At 39.4% G+C, this 20,098-nt stretch overlaps 1 protein-coding gene across 1 annotated transcript in view; it reads right to left on the bottom strand.

Moving 5' to 3' along the window:
* Positions 1-203: 203 nt before the first annotated feature.
* The window catches only part of gpm6ab (glycoprotein M6Ab), a 30,447-nt gene continuing 10,552 nt past the window's right edge, over positions 204-20,098 (bottom strand). The window contains exons 2-7 of the mRNA XM_042484337.1: positions 15,724-15,916; positions 13,792-13,948; positions 9,982-10,135; positions 6,998-7,074; positions 6,798-6,863; positions 204-3,387 (exon numbers count right to left, since the gene is read on the bottom strand). Coding sequence (XP_042340271.1) covers positions 3,235-3,387; positions 6,798-6,863; positions 6,998-7,074; positions 9,982-10,135; positions 13,792-13,948; positions 15,724-15,916 — 800 coding nt within the window. The 3' untranslated portion in view covers positions 204-3,234. The remainder of the gene's footprint in view (positions 3,388-6,797; positions 6,864-6,997; positions 7,075-9,981; positions 10,136-13,791; positions 13,949-15,723; positions 15,917-20,098) is intronic.

Here is a 20,098-nt window from a genome sequence, read left to right on the forward strand (position 1 = left end):
GTAAAGGAGACAACAGTTTATTTAAATTGGTCCGGTACTGAAACAGGCTGCAATATAATCCCTTTAGGCAATTGTGCACAGTCAATTCACATCCATTTAAAATGCTTGTTTTTGCCACTGACAGGCTCACATTGTTATTATATGTGTCTGACAACATTATGGAAAGGACCAAAGAGAAATGAAATGTTTTTCTTGACCTTTAGTTGATCAGGTCTGTTTGTTGTTGTGACCCAGTCTCGCTCAAAAAAAGTCTCGCTCTGAACTCTCTCTGAAATGAGCTAACAATGAGCTGCGCTTTCTGTACTCCAACACGACAAACTCTTCCTGTCACTCCTCTCTACAGTTCTCACTAACATTTCCATCAGTCACCTCTCGCGAGATTTCAGAATGAGGCTTCTCCTTGAGTGAGACTCGGTCACAATAACAAACAGACCAGCAAAGGTTAACAAATAAAGTCTTATTTCTCTGAAGAGTCTTTTCCGTAATGTTGTCAAACACTCTGAATAAAAATATGAGCCTGTCAGCGGCAAAAACAAGTGCTTTTAGTGGACGTAAATCAATGGTGCAGCTTATATCGCTGCTGCGGCTGCAGTGGCGTCTCTCTCAGGATTTGAGTTTGTCTTTTTTGAAATCCCTAATTTTAAGATCCAGTTCAAGCAAGTTACATCCCAGCAAGTCTAGTCATGCTGATCACAAAGTATACAGCATCCAGTATAAAAACACATAAGGAGATAACTGAGACACAAAATATAAACTGGCCTTAAAACCACAAACCTTTATTCCTAAAGCACGAGCTGACACATCTTGGTCTTCATTCCCAACAACACTACTCAAGTTGAATCGATCCCTGCAGCTGGTATGGATGTTCAGTTTTAACTTCTCTTTTAAACCCTTCCTGGTTCTTTCAGCACCTCCAGACCTTTGCTTTTAAATTCGAGTTACACCTCTCCATCCTATCTGATTCAAACACCTAACAAACTCCTCCTAAGAGGTGACAAATATCAACACCTTTAAACGCTTTTGGCAAATGAATCCTCCATCTGAAAACACATCCTGCACAGACCAAAAATAACCAGCTCATCCTTTACAACCTTCAATGATGCCGCTCCCGCACAACCAACACACCGCCCAGAATTCACAGTAATCACCTCTTCACGTCACTAAAGACAAGTCAAATTCAACTCACAAATAAATTATAATTTTGGTCACATCAGGGCTCGTTGAAAGAAAGATATGCAAAAAAACAAAGACATGGCAATGAGAGAAACTCTCGAGATGATTGCTGTATGTGTTTGTGTTTGTGTGTATTTGTGTGTGTGCAGAACCACTGAAATATAGTCATCACATGAAAATGTGACAGTGATATAACCCCCCTCCCTCCCCCCACCCCCGCCTGCCCCCTTTAAATACCCCCTCCCAATGCTAAAATTACACATAAATAATACTGATAAAAATGTGGCAAAAATTCCAAAAAGTGAGAAAAACATTAGTTATCAGACTGATGAGAACATGACACGTTAAAAAGACTTTGTGCTGCTAAGATGTGCTGTTTTTGAGGACAAATCACAAGTTTGTACAAAGTGGGGATAAAGGGAGGGAGGACGCAGAGCCCCGTTTCAGTAGGTGTTGGAAATGGCCTCTTTGAAATTAAGTGCTTTTACTTTGAAAGTTCAAGTGAGCTTAAGGAGCCCGATATGTGATATAGAGTACAATTAAAGCCATTTAAGGGTAATTTGAAAAACAGGAGAATTTCTGACATCATCTGTGTCTTTTGGCAATCAACATCTGGTTTCATTATTATAGCAATAAACTATTAGCCCTAACGGCCACCTGTGGGACGTACCGGTCGGTATGTGTAACACGAACGTGTTGAACAACTAATGAAACTGGGCTCATCATGAAGAGGTCACATAGTAGAGAAAGAGGATGGGTAGGATCTGAGGAAAAAGGAGTCGAAAAGAGAGGGTGGAGGGGGAGGAAAAGTTATCAAAGCTACCCATTTGTACTCGAGAGGTACACGTTTCCTTGGGGGCCATATTTCTCTGCAATACCAGTCATCATAATGTGGCGAAACGACACGACACAGCATGACACCACCATACAACACTGCCTGCACAACACCGACCATTCAGCCACATCTATGTGTGTGTATGTGTGTGTGAGTGTGTGAGTGTGATGTGTGTACTGCAGGTATTGAGGCTGTTGGGGAGATACAATGACATTGCTCCTTTTGGACAGGCCCCCCCCCCCAACATATAATGATGAGCTCACAGACACCGAACACATTCATGATTCTGCTGTAGACTGTTGACTTTAGCGTGCCGTGCTAACAGCTAACGGCGAGATCACCATATGCTCGTCTAGTAAAACGGACCTTTCAGGAAATGTTGGCATTTTTAAAAGAAAACGCACAGCTGGCAAAAACATTAAGCAAACTAATTAAGTGCTTATGGCCACCATTGGGCACAAACAAGCAAATTACAACAAGACATTTCTTTGGGTACTTCTTAAAGTAGTATTATCTTGTATGTTTCTTGTGCTTTCTACTGTATATAGATGCACTCCACTTTTTTTGTTTTTTTAAGGTCCTTTTTTTCAAGATTATTTTGTTTTTTTCCTGTGTGGCCAGTTCCAGATGATGGTTCTGCACATTCACACACTGCAAAAGCTATTTTGTGATATTGGAGGCGAGCTTAGGGCCCCTAAAGTGCTGAGGCCGGCCCTGGTAAATTTCAGCCTTTATACTGAGAAATCTTAAGAGTGAAATATTAGAGTTTTAATGATGCAATCACGTCATCATGTAGCTTTTTTCAGTGAGTTTTAGTAGTGTACAATCAGCCATCACCAGCACCACTTCATCTGTGACTGAAGCGCTTGTTTTCACTTTTAACGTAAAGTCAGGGTTAGTAAAAGTATAGAGCAAACCGACATAGCTTAGGTGTTAGCATAGACCACCTGAGTCAATGATCTACTGCATGGTGTCTGTGTTGTCATCGTTTTTATGTTTTCAATTAATTTCTGCCTCCTCGTGTCTTTGTGTCGTAGAGTGTATGTTTGTGTTGGGTTTTTTTAACTCGTATATATTTCTAGTATCCTTAGGCTTGTGTAAGGCCCTGTGTGTGTGTGTGTGTGTGTGTGTGTGTGTGTGTGTGTGTGTGTTTGTGTGTGTGCATGTATCATCTTGTGTGTGTCTGACAGGTAAGTGTGTGTGTGTCGTTTCTTGTAGGTGCGTGTTTATGTGTAAGCGTTGAGACGTTCTTTGGAGCGCGTAGAGTGGATGTCATGCAGCTCCTGCTCTTCCTTCGACTTGATGTCCTCGTACTTCTGCATCCGGCTGGCGTCCTTCAGATAGCCCCAGTTAGCGGCTAGGGCCATCAGGAAGTGGACCTGCGGGAGGAGGGGACAAGTTGGTGTTAGTGAAAGCACACATGAGGCAAATCAGACAACAAATCGCCAGTTTGTTTTGTGCATAGTGCCCATACACCTTTAGTCAAAATGGCACCTGAATGAGAGACCAGGGTTTTTACAGCTCACAGCAAGTGGAGTTTAAGACTTTTTAAGACTTTTTCAATGCCACTCAGAATTAAATTTAAGACTGATTTGGAACAAAAATACTTGACACCAGTAACTTGGTGTAAGGGAGTTTTTTTCTTTTCCCTCGAATAATTACTCTAATTTAAAACATGACTTTTGGGTGACAGAAATGAAAGTGGCAATTTCAGAAAGATTCATAGCACTTTTAAGACCAATGAAAAATTTATGAATTAATTTAAGACATTTAAAGACCAATTAAGGCCTTATTTTTAGATTGATTTATTCAATGCCTTTTAAGACTATATATAAATGGTGTATAGACATGATGATGATTCTTTCAGGTGCATGTAGTAATATTTACTATCAGACCCCAATTCAATAGTTTAGAGTTTTAAGTTAATGTTAATGTTAAGTTTTAAAGATAATGTCCACCAGCTTCTTTATAATCATTTTCATTACGTTTACTATTAATTAACAATAACGTGATAAATTTCTTTATATAAAGACATCTTTATATAGAGTCTGCGGTCTCGAACAATGGTCTGCAGCATGCCAGGTACCTCAACTTAGTGCTTCCGATACCAAAACGCAAAATGTTATGCATTTATCTACATATAGAGATATATTAGAAGGTATATGTCTGAGGTTGTGTTCACAGGTGTTGCTGCTGCCCCAAAGTGGGCAAAAATATATCATTTCAGGTAGCACATATTAGTTAAATTAAAATGTGCGAAATTCACACTTTTCTGTTATGACACACCTGATTTCTGGGCATAGAGCATAGACTGTGAATAATGGACACAGCTACCATGGTGTCACCAGCTGGTCTGTGGTCTTTTTGAAGCCTCGTGTTTTGTATTTTGGCTGTTGCCATCATGGGTTTTTGGAGCCAGGAGTGACCATATTTGCTGGAGAAGGTGGGGTTTTGGAGAAGCGAGGGATGGATCTGACTCAGATTGTAGCAACATCCCACAGACAGTCACTCAAGCAGCCCTTCCCTTAAATGAACATGCTTTAATGCAATGTAAAAGGGTGAGTTATATTTAAAAAAATCACCTTGTTGGGTTGGCATGTACGGGGAAATCAACCATACAAATTACTTTGTACCGGGCTGTAAGAATGTTTATGTCTGCTGTAAAAGTGGGCATTTTAACATGGGGGTCTACGAGGATGGACTTTTTTTTTGCAGTCAGCCTCAAGTGAGCATCTGAGGAACTGCAGTTTCTGAGTGGGCTTCATTTTTCAGCCCCTGAGGTTGGTGCTCGGTAGAGAACAGATAAAAATTGTCTTTGGTGCAGCAGGTTTGAGTCAACAGCAGCTGGTCTCCCACTTAGCTTGTTAAACTCTGGTGCCCTCTACCGATCACATACAGGACAGCACTTTAAATAATTCCCAAGTATTTCAGAGGTGAACCACCTTTATGTAAATATTAGACCTTGCTTCACAAGACTTTGTTACCCTTATGTTGCTTTGAGACTTGTTTTCCCAAGGTGTTTTTTTTTGTATTGTATTATACTGGTAATGGAACAAAGCTGTACTCTGGATGCTTTGAAATAAATCGTGGAGAAACCCTTTTGCATGTTCAACACACTGTTGCTTTTCATTGTGGAGGCCTATTCAAGTCATAAAACCTGACTGGCATATACTGAGTCGAAAGCATACATACTGGTAGGGATTTTTTTAAACCATATTACCCCATTTAATACACAAATCTTAAGCTTTGGCATCCCACTGTCTGAAAGGAGAAAATACCAGCTGCCACAAAGCAGAAATACATATTATTCATCACTTTCAGTATTTGCTGTCAAATTAGACGTCCATCATCCTGATGAGGTTCTTTAGTGTTTAAAGGCTTCACAATTTGTTTCTCTGGCAGAGAACTGTGGGGGAGGTGGAGAGCATTTCTGGGATGGATGCCAACCCCTCGCGACTCTGAGCAGAAATAAGCAGGTGCAGAAAATGGATGGAGGATGGATGTTAATGCTCTGCTATTTATACTTGTTGTGGTCAAGAGAGAGATCAGGGAGAGCATTTAATAATGCTGTGGGCCCAGGTTAGCTAAAATCTGATGAATGCATTCAGTGAGGAGCTCTGGTGCCAAATAAGCACATTTCTGTCTCTTTCAGCACTGTATAATATTTGTTATTTTTGTTTATAATATATTTATTTTGTGCATTTTAAATTATAAAGAAAGAAAAACTAAATAAATAGCATGCAAATCTGAGGATCTGACAGAACTGATCATCTCCACACCTCTGATATGTGTACAGCTTGGTGACTCACCGTCTGTATTACTGCAGACACACAGGCTTAGATTCACGCCTCTCTCTGTGTCTTTCTCTCTGTGTGTCCCTCTATAGGTGGCTTTGAGAATAAGGCCTATTTCTAAGGACAAAAACAACTGCACCCCTCAAAGACAGAACACATTTTGTCTAAAAAAAGAACAACACATTTAAGTATGCTGAACTTTTTGAGTATAGAGCACAAGAGGTGTTTCACAATCCATTTGCCAAAAAAAAAAGTTAACGTACGTTTCTGCAAATTACAGATATGTTACATTTGCGTGTTACGGTGTGGTGAATATGTCAAAACTTTACACTTCAACAACACTGTGGTTAATGTGGTTTTATTAGGTTTAGGCATAAAAAACTCTTGGTTATAGTAAGGAAATGATTGTGTTTTGGCCTAAAATAACAGGTTTGGTGGCACAATCAAAGCAGAGATATCTTGCTAAGAAAGTCAACACTTTTTGTGTCGCTATCCAGGCAGGAAAAGCAGTGATGTCTCAGTAAAACACAACTTCTTTTCATGCCACTATCCCATATCTAAAAGCTGCTGGAAACACTGATGGGTCGCTAAATAAAACACCCACTTGGGTGCCTGAAAAGATGCTGGAAAAGCAGCGATGGCTCACTAAAACACTACCAGTTTGGTGTCAAACAGTGGTCAAAAGTGATCTGCAAACTGGCAAGTGTCTCGCCCAGGTAACACACCCTCTACCATCCCTTCCAGCTCCCACTGACAAAGTCAGCTCATACCGTATACTAAGTCAATTTAGAAACCTATGAAATGTGCAAATGTAACATGTACATGGTTTGCAGAAACGTACAGCACCAACAATTTCTTCTGGCGACTATTCCAGTGAGCTACGTGTCCATTTATTCCTATTGTAAAGTTGACCCACAGGTTGAAGGTCACACCAATCATGGCCAGTTAGTACCCTGGGCCCATATCCAATCAGATATTAGAATAACTGTCCTCACCATGGCGATGACAGCAGCTCCTGCTCCCGCCAGTGTGCAGACGAACAGATGGAAGGTCAAGTCCAGCTGTAACACACAAAACAAGTAATTTTTTAATGGAAATTCAGAGATTTTATTTTTCTGCTCTTTGTCTTTAAACAGTTCTTAAATCATATTTACAATCTGCATCAGTTTAAACTTCTCCTTTTGTTTCCTCTTACCTCATTAGATTCGCACATCTTGAAGAACTTCTCAGATCCTGTACACACCTTCCTCTCCTCAGAGATGGTCACCGCTCCTGATAGATGTTAAAAACACAAACTCTTCATCACTCTGGCCATCTACTTTACGCATCCGTTGTTTGCAAAAATGCTGATGAATATACTTCCCGCAGTCACAACAAAATAATCACTGTGTTGAATCCCAGCCTTTATGAGCCAGCAATTTTATTTTAAGTGTAATGCTGTAATTATTCCCTGTGAGAGATGTTCATTAGATACAGTAATTAGTTTGCAGACAGGAGGCCAAGTTGCAGTTTGAAACATTGGACTGTAGATGGCGGTGTTGCAGGAGACGCTATAAAATGCCTCTTGGTTTTGTGTGGGCACCCTGAAGAACAACATGGTGGACAAAGCTATGACTGAATCATATAAGATAGTGTATAACCATTACAATATCTTGTTGAAATACAGTTGGTGTTATAAGGATATATAATGGTATATAATTAGAATGAATCATACTTGTAACTGAATGGTTTAAGACGGTCTCAGTAGTCAGATAGTAAATTAAACAATAACACAGTGTCACTTACAAATAAAGTTCATTTCAAGTATTCATCAAGTCTCCAGTGTCACTTATTAATGATGCTTAATTGCTGAATAAAGAATCACTTGTACTGCTTATTTATTAGGTTTAAAGCCTCAGGTGATGAAATCCTATTTGACAGTCTGTGCTGGTTAATTATTTGTCATCTTACTCTGCACATCTAATTCCTGCGAGCTTCAATGAGCTAGAAACATTCAAACTCAGCCCCAAAACTGGAGATGATTTTCAAATCTTCCCATAAAAAATGACGCTGATTAACCAGATGGTGGCGCTGTAATTAATGCCTAAAAATGCTATTTTCTGAAAGGCCACACCACACACACTGCGAGTCTAAATGATGTGAAATTTGGCACACATTTGCAGCTGAATGTGTTCTATACACAAAATGTAGCAATGGATATTTTGCATATTGTCAGACAAAAAAATGTGACATCTACTTTCTGTATTTTGACTCTATCAAAACCAAATTTGGTGTACAGCATTGCTAGTTGGACATACACAATTCTATCACAAATGAGCAAGCTCGGTCAATAAAAAAAGGTCGCCATCAATACAAAAGTCGCAAAAGACATGGCGTAGCAGGAAATTGGCCATAACTCAGACTTTTTTGGAGCTAGACTTATTTAACTCAAATCAAATCACTATATTTTCCTCTAGAAAACAGCTAGACCCCCCATTTTACTGTGACACTTAAACCAAAGTTACACCCTTGCCATAAAGGGATACACATGTCAAACGTCAAAGCCTTTCTCAGGGTGTCAGAGAAATGCCTAGGGAACCTGAATAAAGAGTGCTGAGGAAAGGGAAGAGAAATTAAAACACACCTGTGTGTGACAACAATAATGACTGAGATGTGTTTTACTAACATCTTCCAATAAACACGGACGCACGGCCTGCGTTGTCATTAAACCGCTAATAAAGTTCGGCTTCGTTTGCGTCTCTGAATGGAGAGATGATTCTGGGCTTGGTTGTGGCACATGGTACACTGTGGGCTTTCTACTGGTAATTTGGCAATTTGGTCGCACACACACAGGCTTTTCCATTATGTGTGCCAGTATCTCTCCTGCACTAAGTGGGAGGATGCACGCAGTATGTGTTCTCAGTAATCAGGCAGAGCAGGGAACATTTTTATCAGAATCTGTATCTTCACTGGCACTCTATTTCAAGAGCGCAAGATGCACACACAGACTGTGTTCAAATGCTGATCAGCAATCTCTGTCAATAATAAGAGAACTGTTCCACTTTAATAAATCCCAAAAGAGGGAGTAATAGAATCGTCTTTCAAATTGTATAACTTCTAGTTTCGGTCTGAGTGTTAGCGTCCAAAACAGATCAGTATGGACAACAGTTCTTCTCAGTCCAGAGCAGCACAGTGGACAAATGGATACGAACAAAAGAAGGTCAGAGTTCAAAAAGCTTGAACTCAGAAGGCCGACAGTGATAGATGCTTTTCTCTCATGCGTTTGAACTGAAGTCAATGGAATATTAAAGTGTTGAAAGTTCACTGCGCCATTAAAATCAGTTTTTTGCCCTGGGGCATAATAGCATATAAGATTTAGTGTTATTAGAGAAATTCTCTCTTACTTTCTCACAACTGGATTTGAGATTTTGCCCAAAACACTGTAGGTAAAAGTCGTCAGCCGCAATAACCTTGAAAACATTGCAAAAGATAATGCAGACATGATAACCTCACTACATTTATGATAAATGTACTACTACGCTGTGATTGAGGGGTTCAAGCCAGCATGGAACAATAAAAGTTGAAAACTGCAAGTGATCCCAACATTAGGCAGTTTCTGATTCCTGCATTTTAGACAACTATCAGGTTTTATAATAATCGGACGAATGCCTATTAGTTTACGTTCAAATTGCCGGGCCACAGTCCTTTACCCCTTATTGGTCACATGTGAAAACACTTGCAGGACACATTTCAATTGCTGAATCAAAAGTGTCCACCAATTTTGGTGATCATTTATGTCCAAATTTTGCACCAGGCTGATGTGTTTGTTTGGAAGCGGTGGAGCTGCGACCATTTTTAAGTTCGTAGCACCCACTACTCCATTTGAGGGTATATTTACTTTTGTGGATATATCCTGCATGTTTTGTGAGGAACAGTTGTGGAGTTAGGTCTATTTATGTGCTGAGCCACACCCCTTTCAAAGTTGAGCGGTTGATATCTTAAAAATGCGATGAGGAATCAACAGCTTTATGTATTTTTTGGATGAGCTTTGACCAACAACGATTCACAGAAAGTTTCATACAAATCGGACCTACAGTTTAAGGAGGAGATGTCAAAAATGTGTTTGTCAAAAAATTTAAAATGGTGCTGTGGCGCCCTCTATTAAGCTATTTCATAATAATTTTACACCATGGCACGTACCAAACTGACGCAGGTCCAGGCAGAGGTTTGCTCCCTCCACCAGGCTGGTGTTCTGACACATGGACCAAACGTTGAAGTACATGAAGACTGGCAGGCTGGTGAACGCTGTCACTCCGAGCCATACCAGGAAGAACAGGTAGGCCAGGAACATCAGCTGTAAACACAGAGATGAGACATAATGAGTGACGGAGACGATGTGTTTTACATGAGTGACGTGTGACTTTACCAACGTAAAAACAGTAAAAAAAAAAATCCCTTGTGTTTTAGAAATAGAATTATTTAGGGATTTTTAACAGATTTGATAATTGACAGGTATTCAAGCCTGATTATCAAAGGAGACTTTTTTATACTGCATTTAAAATGTAAAGTAAACACATTTATATACAATAATCAAAAAACACAATACTCCTTTGCAACATTTGTTTTCCATTATGCCATTAACACTCATAAATTAAATTCATACTGTTTGTGATTCACTGCAAAGGTGTGAAGGCATCAAAACACCTAACTGAATACTTATCTCTCTATCTCTCTTTTGGTTTTTAGCGTTCTCTCACAGGCTAAAGATCTGTGTATCCGTGTGTGTGTGTGTGTGTGTGTGTGTGTGTGTGTGTGTGTGTGTGTGTGAGTGTGAGTGCGTGCGTCTGGTGTCTCCAGAGGCCTGGACCAGAAAGCCTTCCTTCTCTATACAGAGAGAGAACTATAGATGTGAGGGAAACATTTCCTGAGCAGATGAGCAGAAGTGGACAATGCCTAATCTCCCTCTCTCCCTCTCTCCCTCCCTCTCCCTCTGTGTCTCCCTCCTCCACATGAATCAGACCTGACTAACAGAGAGAGGCCACATGGAGACTGAGTTGTGCAGTGAGAAACACAGACAACAAAAAATATTTCAGGGAATAACTGCACAAAGACCTGTCATGCTGATATATTGAATAAAGATGGTCTTAGGTTTTTTTCAAAAAAAAAAAGTGTCTACCGCTCAGAAACTGTCTCTGTTTGTTGTGCTTCATACCAATGCTGCATAAATCAATAATACAAGACAATATAATTTAGAATCCAGTTTGATTTTTGACTTGATAACAAATCAGTGAATAATATCATGAATCATGCAGTGTAGATATTACATATTTCTTAAATCCATAATATTTGGCATATACCAAAAAAATATTAAAAGGCTGTAACATCTCTGAGTTAAAATCAATCTGATGATGTTTATCCTGTTTACCTCCTAATATATCATTTTAGATTTAGAATTATTTTCTCTGGACTACAAATTATGGTACAGAGTACAAACATAGAGCGAGACGGCATAACAAAGGTAAACAATCAGAATAGGTCTTTAGCACAGGTGGGACATTACCCCAAAAAGCATCTTGTTCACATATTGGCTTGACAAATTTGTCTGCAATAAAAATAAAATTTTAAACATGGGGGGGTTTAAAAAAGATTTTATGTGGGATTTTTTTTTTCTATTTCCAACAATGTTTTTGTGCTTTAATTTCAAATACATGAAATACATCTCCCAGGTGGTAGGTGGAATTCCTTTATTAGAAAGATTAAAAAGATTACAGATAACCTGGGTGTTTTGTTTTTATAAAGTAGATACTTTTCAATCTTAAAGTCCTCTTAAAATTCACCACAAGGGTCCTCCATCAGAAAATATTGAGGATAAAAACTTCATTTCCTGTAGTCTGGGAAAAAAAATCTTCCAATTTGTGCCTTTTCTGCAGCTAATGCATAGTGTAAATGTATTTTATTTTGTCAGAAAACAAAAGTCCTCTTCTACATTCCTGTTTTTATTAGGAGCAGGCGTAAATGAAAATATAAATAAATAACCACAAATAATACCAAAACATGTTATCTTCCTTACTACCCATCAGTGTTGGGCTTATTATGTAGCACATCTTAAGGTCTACTAATTACTCCTTTATCTATTAAAATGTAATATCTTTATTGTACTGATTACACCCTGCCAAAGGTAATTTGTTACACTACCTACTCGTTACATTACATTTCCGTTACGCTCCACAAAATTGGAAGTTCCGCACGCGGCGCACGTATGCTCGACAACCTTAACGTTAGCTTGCAACTGACCTGAAACTGACGGTCTTTTGTTGCCTGTAACTGGTATTTTCCCGAGGATTTGTCAGAAAAAGACGTGTAGACAGGTACCATTTCATCCACCACATATCCAGCCACAAGCTGCATTAGTTCCTTGTTGCCAGTTTTGGATGTTTAGCCGTGGTAGAGCTACAGCTATCCTTCAGTGCTGCCGCAGTGCTCACCTGTGGTGGGGTGTATTTCCTGGAGCTTTACGTGGTTTTGTTGTCGAAGGAGGTGTTTTAGGACCGGAGATTTGAGGACGTGTTTGTCTCAACGGATATAGTCTCAGTGCCAAAACCTAACGATGTTAATATCATCTGTCCTACCGAAGAAGCCAATGAATATTCCCAACCGCCGAAGGTAACGATATGTTTTTTCACTTAAGCTATTTTAATGCTTCTAACATACATTGCGTGACACCAACGAAAATTAATCCGGGGTGTGACTAATTGTTGGATTTCAAATCATTTGTGGTTTAAGAATAAAAATAAAGTTGTAGCGAGTTATTTGGTTTTGGGGTAAACAGTATACTAATGACCATTTTTATTAGTAATTCGTTACACTACTCGTTACTGGGGAGTAATACATATATGAATTAATGAATCATGTCAGTAACATGCATCACTAAGAACAAAGATTATTTCAGATACATTATCTCAATCAATAACCTGAAAAGGAATAGGGTGAGGCCCAAGGCTTATTTCTGCCTGTCCTACTCCAACTACACATTTTAACTTTTAATGTATACTTGATAAATTTCAGATGTAGCCTTTTTAAAATATCTCAAACACCCTTCCCATGCTTACAACTCATGGGTGTATTTACAAGACAATGGGCCCCTGGGCACAGATATACTGAAGGCCCCCATACGTCTCCTAAATAGGAGCAAGACACACCGAGTCTGTGGTGGTTTTGTCGCTTTTTTAAATGTAATTTGTTCCATTTATCAATTGAATTATTTTTGCTGTTTTGCATCTTTTTGTGGTAATGCCGTGTGTGGTCATTTTGAGTCTTTTTGTTGTTATTTTGTGTCTGTAAACAATTTGTGTCTTTTGTGTCATTTTGTGTCTTTCTTGGTTGTAATGTGTTTCTTTGTACTAGTTTTGCCCCTTTTTGTTTTAAATTTGTGTTTCTTGGCAGTTCCCTTGCATTAATTTTGTAGCGTTTTAGAGTCTCTTAATGGTCGATAATGGAGTGACATTTTGAGGATGAAGGCCAGGTTGGCCCCTGACACTTTGGCCCCTGAGTCTATGCCCAGTCGGTTTGTTCAGTAATCCATCCATGATACAGCATTTAGTGTTATCATTAGTCTGTCAAAAAGGTTTGAGTCTAATATTTTCTGACTTCTCTACCCTGTCTGTGGCTCTCAGCTCAAAGCCCTTTAGTTCTTAAGAAACATGTAAACTCTTTAAAAGCAATGCATAATATATAGTTTAACATTTATAAAAGGCTTAGAAATTTCCCCAAACAGCTGATCATTGCATTTTTTAAAGACCAACTTTCATTGTTGGTTTTGGAGTTCATTTTACAATAGGAAAAATATAACAAAATGTAATATTACCAGCCTTATATCTGTGACATAATTCCATTACTGTCAGCTATCCCAAAAAATCTTGCTACAGGCACTCTTTTTATCTGAAAGTTTAACAATACAATTTAAAATGTCAGTGTATCGCATTACTTGTACTGAGTACATAGATTTCTTACGAATGCAGTCAGGCAGCGTCCGCAGGCAGTGATCTTGAACTCTCCATAGAGGTCCCTAATAGCTCCGGTGGTGAAAAAGCCCTCAACCAGCAACAGCACTCCAAACAGAAAGAATCCAGCTGCAAGGCCATAGATGATATACTTGAGGATGTCAATACTGTGGAGAAAAAACGCACACACAGTGTCAGTGATTACTGAGTATTTATTTATTTTTATGCTGTTTCTTGAAGTGTTATTTGTAATGTTAATCATATATCTTCAGCTAAATAACAGAGTTTAACTGCCATTTAAAATCAGAGATAATAAGTGAAGATGGAGGGCGAGTCTGGATCTGGGATGGGAGGGTTGATTTTGGCAGTGAGCGGGACTACCAGCACTTTTCCTGTTAAAATGAGAGGGAAGCTTGTATAAACAGTTCACCCACATTCTTCAGTAGGGGTGAGGCTTACCAGAGGCCCCACGATATGATATTATCACAATACTAAGGTCACAATACAATATTATTGCAATTTAAAATGTTTTGTTATATGCTGAGTATTATAATAACATTTATTGCGATTTCTAACTGTTTTCAACTGTTAATTAAGGAAAAAAATGTCAACATATGTTTTAAGACAGACATTTTTATCCTACTTTAATACCTGCAGCAAAATGCATCTATTGGACTAAAAAAAAGTTTATTTTATTTTTCTATTAGGCCACCAAAAGTTAAATTTGCAGTATTAATCATTTATGTAATGAAAAAAATATTGATTTGTGTTTGTATATTGATACAGTGAAACTGTGCTGTATTGATATTTTTCCTCCACCCCTGGTCTTCATAAAAAAACTTCAATTTTAGCTCAGTGGTGCATCAAGATGTAATTGCCTGAGCACATGCATGATGCATGGTACATGGATCTGCTTGCAAAAAAGTAATTAGTAGATTGATGCCCGTAATGCAGAACCGAAGTTCAAAAGTGCCATTTCTGCCCCAAAACTTTAAATGCTGTTAGCAACAGGTTCTGAGGTTCGCACAATAAGCTGATTGGTGTAGCACTATAGCGAGCACAATGAATCGCTAGAGCTGGAAGTCTTGCCTCGGGATCCAGGAAGATAGTTGTGAACAAGGCAAGATAGTACTTCAGCGTTGCTCCACTGTTGTAGGGGATGTGAATGAAAACACATCCAACATGTTAATGCACATTTGATGACATCACCCAGATGTGCCAGTCACCAGGATGGTACACGTTTAGGTGCTTTGAATGTTTATATATGACCAAGGTGGAACTAATTAGACAAAAAGTTGCACCTGAACACACCGCAAAGACTAAAGACAGCCACTGATCAGCACATGTATGTTCTGCACCTGCGTGAAAGGAAGTAACTCTCCATACCAGCAGGCGGCGGTAGTCTTTTAATCATTCATAAAGAGAGACTGAGATACCAACAGGACAGATTGCACTTTGACAACATAACCCAAAGTGGAACAACCAAATGATGTTTACTGTGCACTAGTGAACGATAACACAAAAGTAACAAACTGTTTAAAAACATGTTTGTTTTGATATTGCGCCTTGTTGACTTTAGTCCTTTGTTTGCACTCCCCACTTCAGTTTGTCATCTGGTGTGCTGAGCTGAACTGCCGATCAGAGGGATTTGTCTTACCTTCAAGCTACGCTGGCGATTCAACATGCTGTAGGCTATTGGCTGAAAAGCCATCGACGAAGGCCGACTACTGGCAATGGTGCAGAAAACACCGCAAAAACTGGCTAACCAACTGCTCAACATTGACTGACAGCCAACAGTCAGCCTGGTGAGTACTTGCCCTCACTGTGATGAGAAAGTTGCGGTGTGAGTGTAATGTAATGTAGTTGCAAATTCTTTATTATGTTAAAACAGGTATGGTTCTTTAATCTTCCTCAGAAATGAAGGTAAAAACAAATCACTCACATGGTAAACACATCCAGCGTTTCTCCCGGGGCTCTGATGACTTCAAAGTAGTTTTGAAGGATGGTGACGGTGCCGCTCAAAGCCTCGTGGCCACACCCGCAGAACAAGGCCACACCCATGTACAGGAGAATAGTGGCAATGAGAGAGGCCCATGGCAGGCTGCCCACACACCGCTCACAGCACTCCTTACAGCCTGAACAAACAGCAAAAGACAGAGTTATAATGCTGAAAGTAACTTAAACATCAGCGTGATGAAATAAATCAAGTTGAATCTAATCTTTAAGTGATTACAGCAGACCAAAAAAAGTTCAGTCGCAAAGCCGTTCATGAAAATTGTTAAGCAAGTACACACGATGGTAATGAGCATATAACACACATATATAAGTGCTGTACGATTAACAATTCTGACAGAGTTACACAGCTCCAAACAAAAAATTATCAAATCAGTAAACTGAAAACAAAGAAGAAGAAAAAAAAATCAATGAAAGCCAGTTTCTAACAAAGTATGAACACCCTAGAGGAAATAATGCAAATCAGTGACGCAAGCACCCACCCCCTGCCTCTCACTTTTCCTTTGAAAGACTCACAGCTCCATTGAGACTGCAGACATAAAAAGTACTGCGAAACATTTCCTAACTGCATCCCAAAGTGCATTCATTAATTGTGAGCTCATAAATGATTACGTTATGTTTTAAATTCCCTGGTTCTGGTTGATTAGAGGCCTTTATCTCGTTCATGAAGAATGCAGTAATATTTGCACCCAAAGCTTGAATACATAAATGCGCTGCTCACGTAATGCTAATGCATCAATTTGTGGCAACTGCACATGTAAAGAGGTAGTGAACCTACAGAAGTAGAAGAATTTGCTCATTTATGTTTAGTTCATAATGAGAAGTTTACTTTTATAGTGTGCTGATACAGACAGGGGGGTGTCTCACTTTCTAGAGTCAACTGAAACATAAGTTTCATGTCTGTTTCCGGTGGAGAAATATATCCAGGATAGATGTATCTCAGTTTCCTCGCTCTGGTACAAGCTGGGGGAATAACCAGACTGGACCACCCTTAACTGTTTAAACTGCACTGGTCAAGCACTCATCAGTGTTGTTAGGAGAGAAAGCAGTTAGAGAAGCACTTTCCATCCATTAATGGAGGGAATAGTCCCTCTTGAGAACTGCCTGATTAAACCTGAGCAACCAGCACATCGTTTCTGGAAAGTGATTTTGCTGTTGAAGTTTTAAAAGTACATTTTTTTCCGTGCTGTGAGGACCACAAACAAAATTTTGTTCATCTCTGCTATGTAGAATATCAGACTCTTGTCATAGAAAACCAAAACTATCTGCATGGCTAAATATTTTTACAGTTAAATGAGAAAATATCACTCATGTTTATCATTTGGATTAAATGACCCTTGTGTGAAAGTCATTGAGGTGGCTGAGCTGGCAGCTTACAGTGCTAATGCCATAAACAGTGCCAAAAAAACAGCAACAGTGCCAACAGTGTTAATGGTGTTAACCAGGAGGCACTAACATACACACGCAGCTGGACTAATTTATCACGACAAAAAAACAGAGAAGCCCAGATTACACAACTGACTCAGCAGAAAAAAATATTTGCAAACCCTAAATGTGTAACATTTGCATGATTCACAAATCAGCTTGCAAATGTAACAAATTTGTGGTTTACAGAAACATCCATCGCCAACATTTTTTCTGACTATTGGGTTAGATTGTAGCACACACAGAGGTAGTGTGACTTTATTTTCTGCTCAGGACGCCATTATCCACTATATCTTTTAACAAATAATGTTTTGCTTCTGTGTTGAAGCTCTGAATTTTGCATACAGAAACTATAACTTGTGTACTCTGCAAGAAGAGTTTTGTTTTCGCCTTTCATAACATAAATGATGCTACTAATCAGAAAAGAAAAAATATATTCCCTGTTACAGAAATATTGGCAGTTCTCTGTGATTAATGAAATTTCTCCACCTGCCATGTTACATAATTACACAGTGGCTTTGAATGATGCATCAACAAATCAGGCATTTTTAAATGACTCACATGTGTGGCTGCCTTAGCAACTGTGATTTGGTGTAGTTGCAGTCAGATAAAGGGTAATCTTTCCTCTTTTAGAATCGTGAAAGGAAAAGGCCACAGTACAGGAAAGAGGTTTTCATACCAAAAATACTTCAACAAGCCCCACATCCATTTTCATAACAATGTGTTCCCCTTGAAAGCATTTCAGCTGTTAAGAGGGCAGCTAACACTATGCCATCTTATTAACAGGACTAGGTACAGAAAGATACAGATATTTTTCCTTCTGCACTTTCAGTATTTATTGTAAACACATTAACATTATCGGCCCTATATAAATGGGCCATAGTGCACGGCACAAGTGCATTTAGGGTGTGTTCAACTCCACATTTGGTAGTTAAATGGCATATAGTCCAGCCGCAAAGTAAGGTTCATCAGGGAAAGGGGTTTTATTTAGACCCTTCATTAATCATAGGTGTGTTTTTGGCGCAACATGAATTCAGCCAGAGTGTCATCTCCCACTCCCTTTAAGGCTATTTTACATGGCAGTTTTGGACAAATGGGAGAAGCAAGCAGTTTTCTGCTGAGAGTAATACAGTACGAGCAGTTATATAACTGCAGCTGGAACATTTAAGTTGTGAAACTTAAAAAGTTAGAAACTTGACAACTATACTTTTAGTTTAACTTTCTGAGATAATCAATTGAGATACGCTGCTGCTCATGTATTAATGCGCACAGCGTTTGTCTTAATGGGTAGTCAGACAGCTGCTCTGCTCTGCTCTCTGCAATATTCACATTTTAGAGACTGTAATTTATATTTTCCTCATGAATTATGTAATATTTTACCCTCCAGCAACCCATCCGTCCCTGTGTGCAACAAGGAGAGCTTATGTGTGTTATGAACCTGCCTGTTTAGGCGCATCTTTACTATAAGAATAACATGGCCTTAAAGTATCAGGAAAATACGCTGCCCCTCTGACTTAAGACTGTAAAATAGCAGTACGCCAACAATGCACCTCACCACACCTCATTCTAAGACCTATATGCCCAATGGCCTCACAGATGCACCGTTTGCTATTTACACAACATTGGCGCTGATCGTAAAAATGAGAACTGCGTCAGTACGACACTAGAAATGACAGCTATGCCGAGCTGTGTGCTTCTTTGCACCAGGTAAAAGATAGGGGCTCTAGTCTCCAATACAAGTATAAACTGGTGTATGTAGTAACAGATAAATATACTTAAGGGGGATTGTTGTATTAAACCACTGTTTGACTGATCTTCCTTGCGTGAGAATATACAGGAGAGTATGGTTAGGTTGGGGTCACTGTAGTTTTAATCAAGTGGAAACCACACCGTCTGACTGGTGTAATCATTTTAGATGTCTCTTACGCAGCAGTACCTCAAAGTGCTTTAAGATATTCCAGATATTAGAAGTAGAAATACTGTACAGTTCATGATGATTTTCCACAACAAGGGTCTCTTGATTTAATAATTCATGTTTTTGTGCTGATTTTGAGATGAATTCTTTGCATTAGGAAGATATCATGGTTAATACAGAGGTATGTTTCTGGGCTTCTCTGCTTGACTGACAGGTGTCTCAGCTGTGCACATAAGCACACATGCAACCACGCTGACTCACTGAAGCCTACATGTAGTCAGAGCAGCTATCCTACAGAAAGCAAGAGAAAGAGAACAACAATCACACACACATCGCTTCCCTACTCCCTCCCCCTGTTGCACGGAAAGGGGTTTGTTTGTGTGCGTGTGCACGCGCGAGTGTGTGTGTGAGTCATCGTGCTGCTCAGGTTTAATTGACCAGCCTTGTTGCCATGCCAACAGGGGTGTGGCAGGAGCCTGCTGACCCACTTTGCCTGTAGCGTTGTCATGGCAACAGTGCGGCTCTGCGAGTGTTACAGTCACACTAATGCACATTTTCTCACACACACACACACGCGCACTCCGATGGATGCACAGAAACACAGCATCCATTTGCATAGACACGAAGTCTGGTTTCATTTTCACGATTGTCTCAGTTTGTGGAAACGATCGACATACGATTTCAATGTGTTCCTCGATAAAATATGAGCCGATAAGGGAGGAACAAAAATGGCTGCTATGCCCAGTAGGAAGGTACCATTTTGCACTGACTGACTCCATTTAATAAAAGATTCATTGCTAATCTGCTACATGCTAATTTGGGTTTCCTTTTACACACACCTGAGTCATTTCATGTTCATAGCACCATAAAAGCCATTCATAAAGACTCACATTAAAGCCACATTAGTGCAGCAGCTCTGAGGCAGATTGGCCGGCACAGACAGGAGAATTGTGATATTGTGATA

This window comes from Plectropomus leopardus, chromosome 4, assembly GCF_008729295.1.
Source record: "Plectropomus leopardus isolate mb chromosome 4, YSFRI_Pleo_2.0, whole genome shotgun sequence".
NCBI lineage: Eukaryota > Metazoa > Chordata > Actinopteri > Perciformes > Serranidae > Plectropomus > Plectropomus leopardus.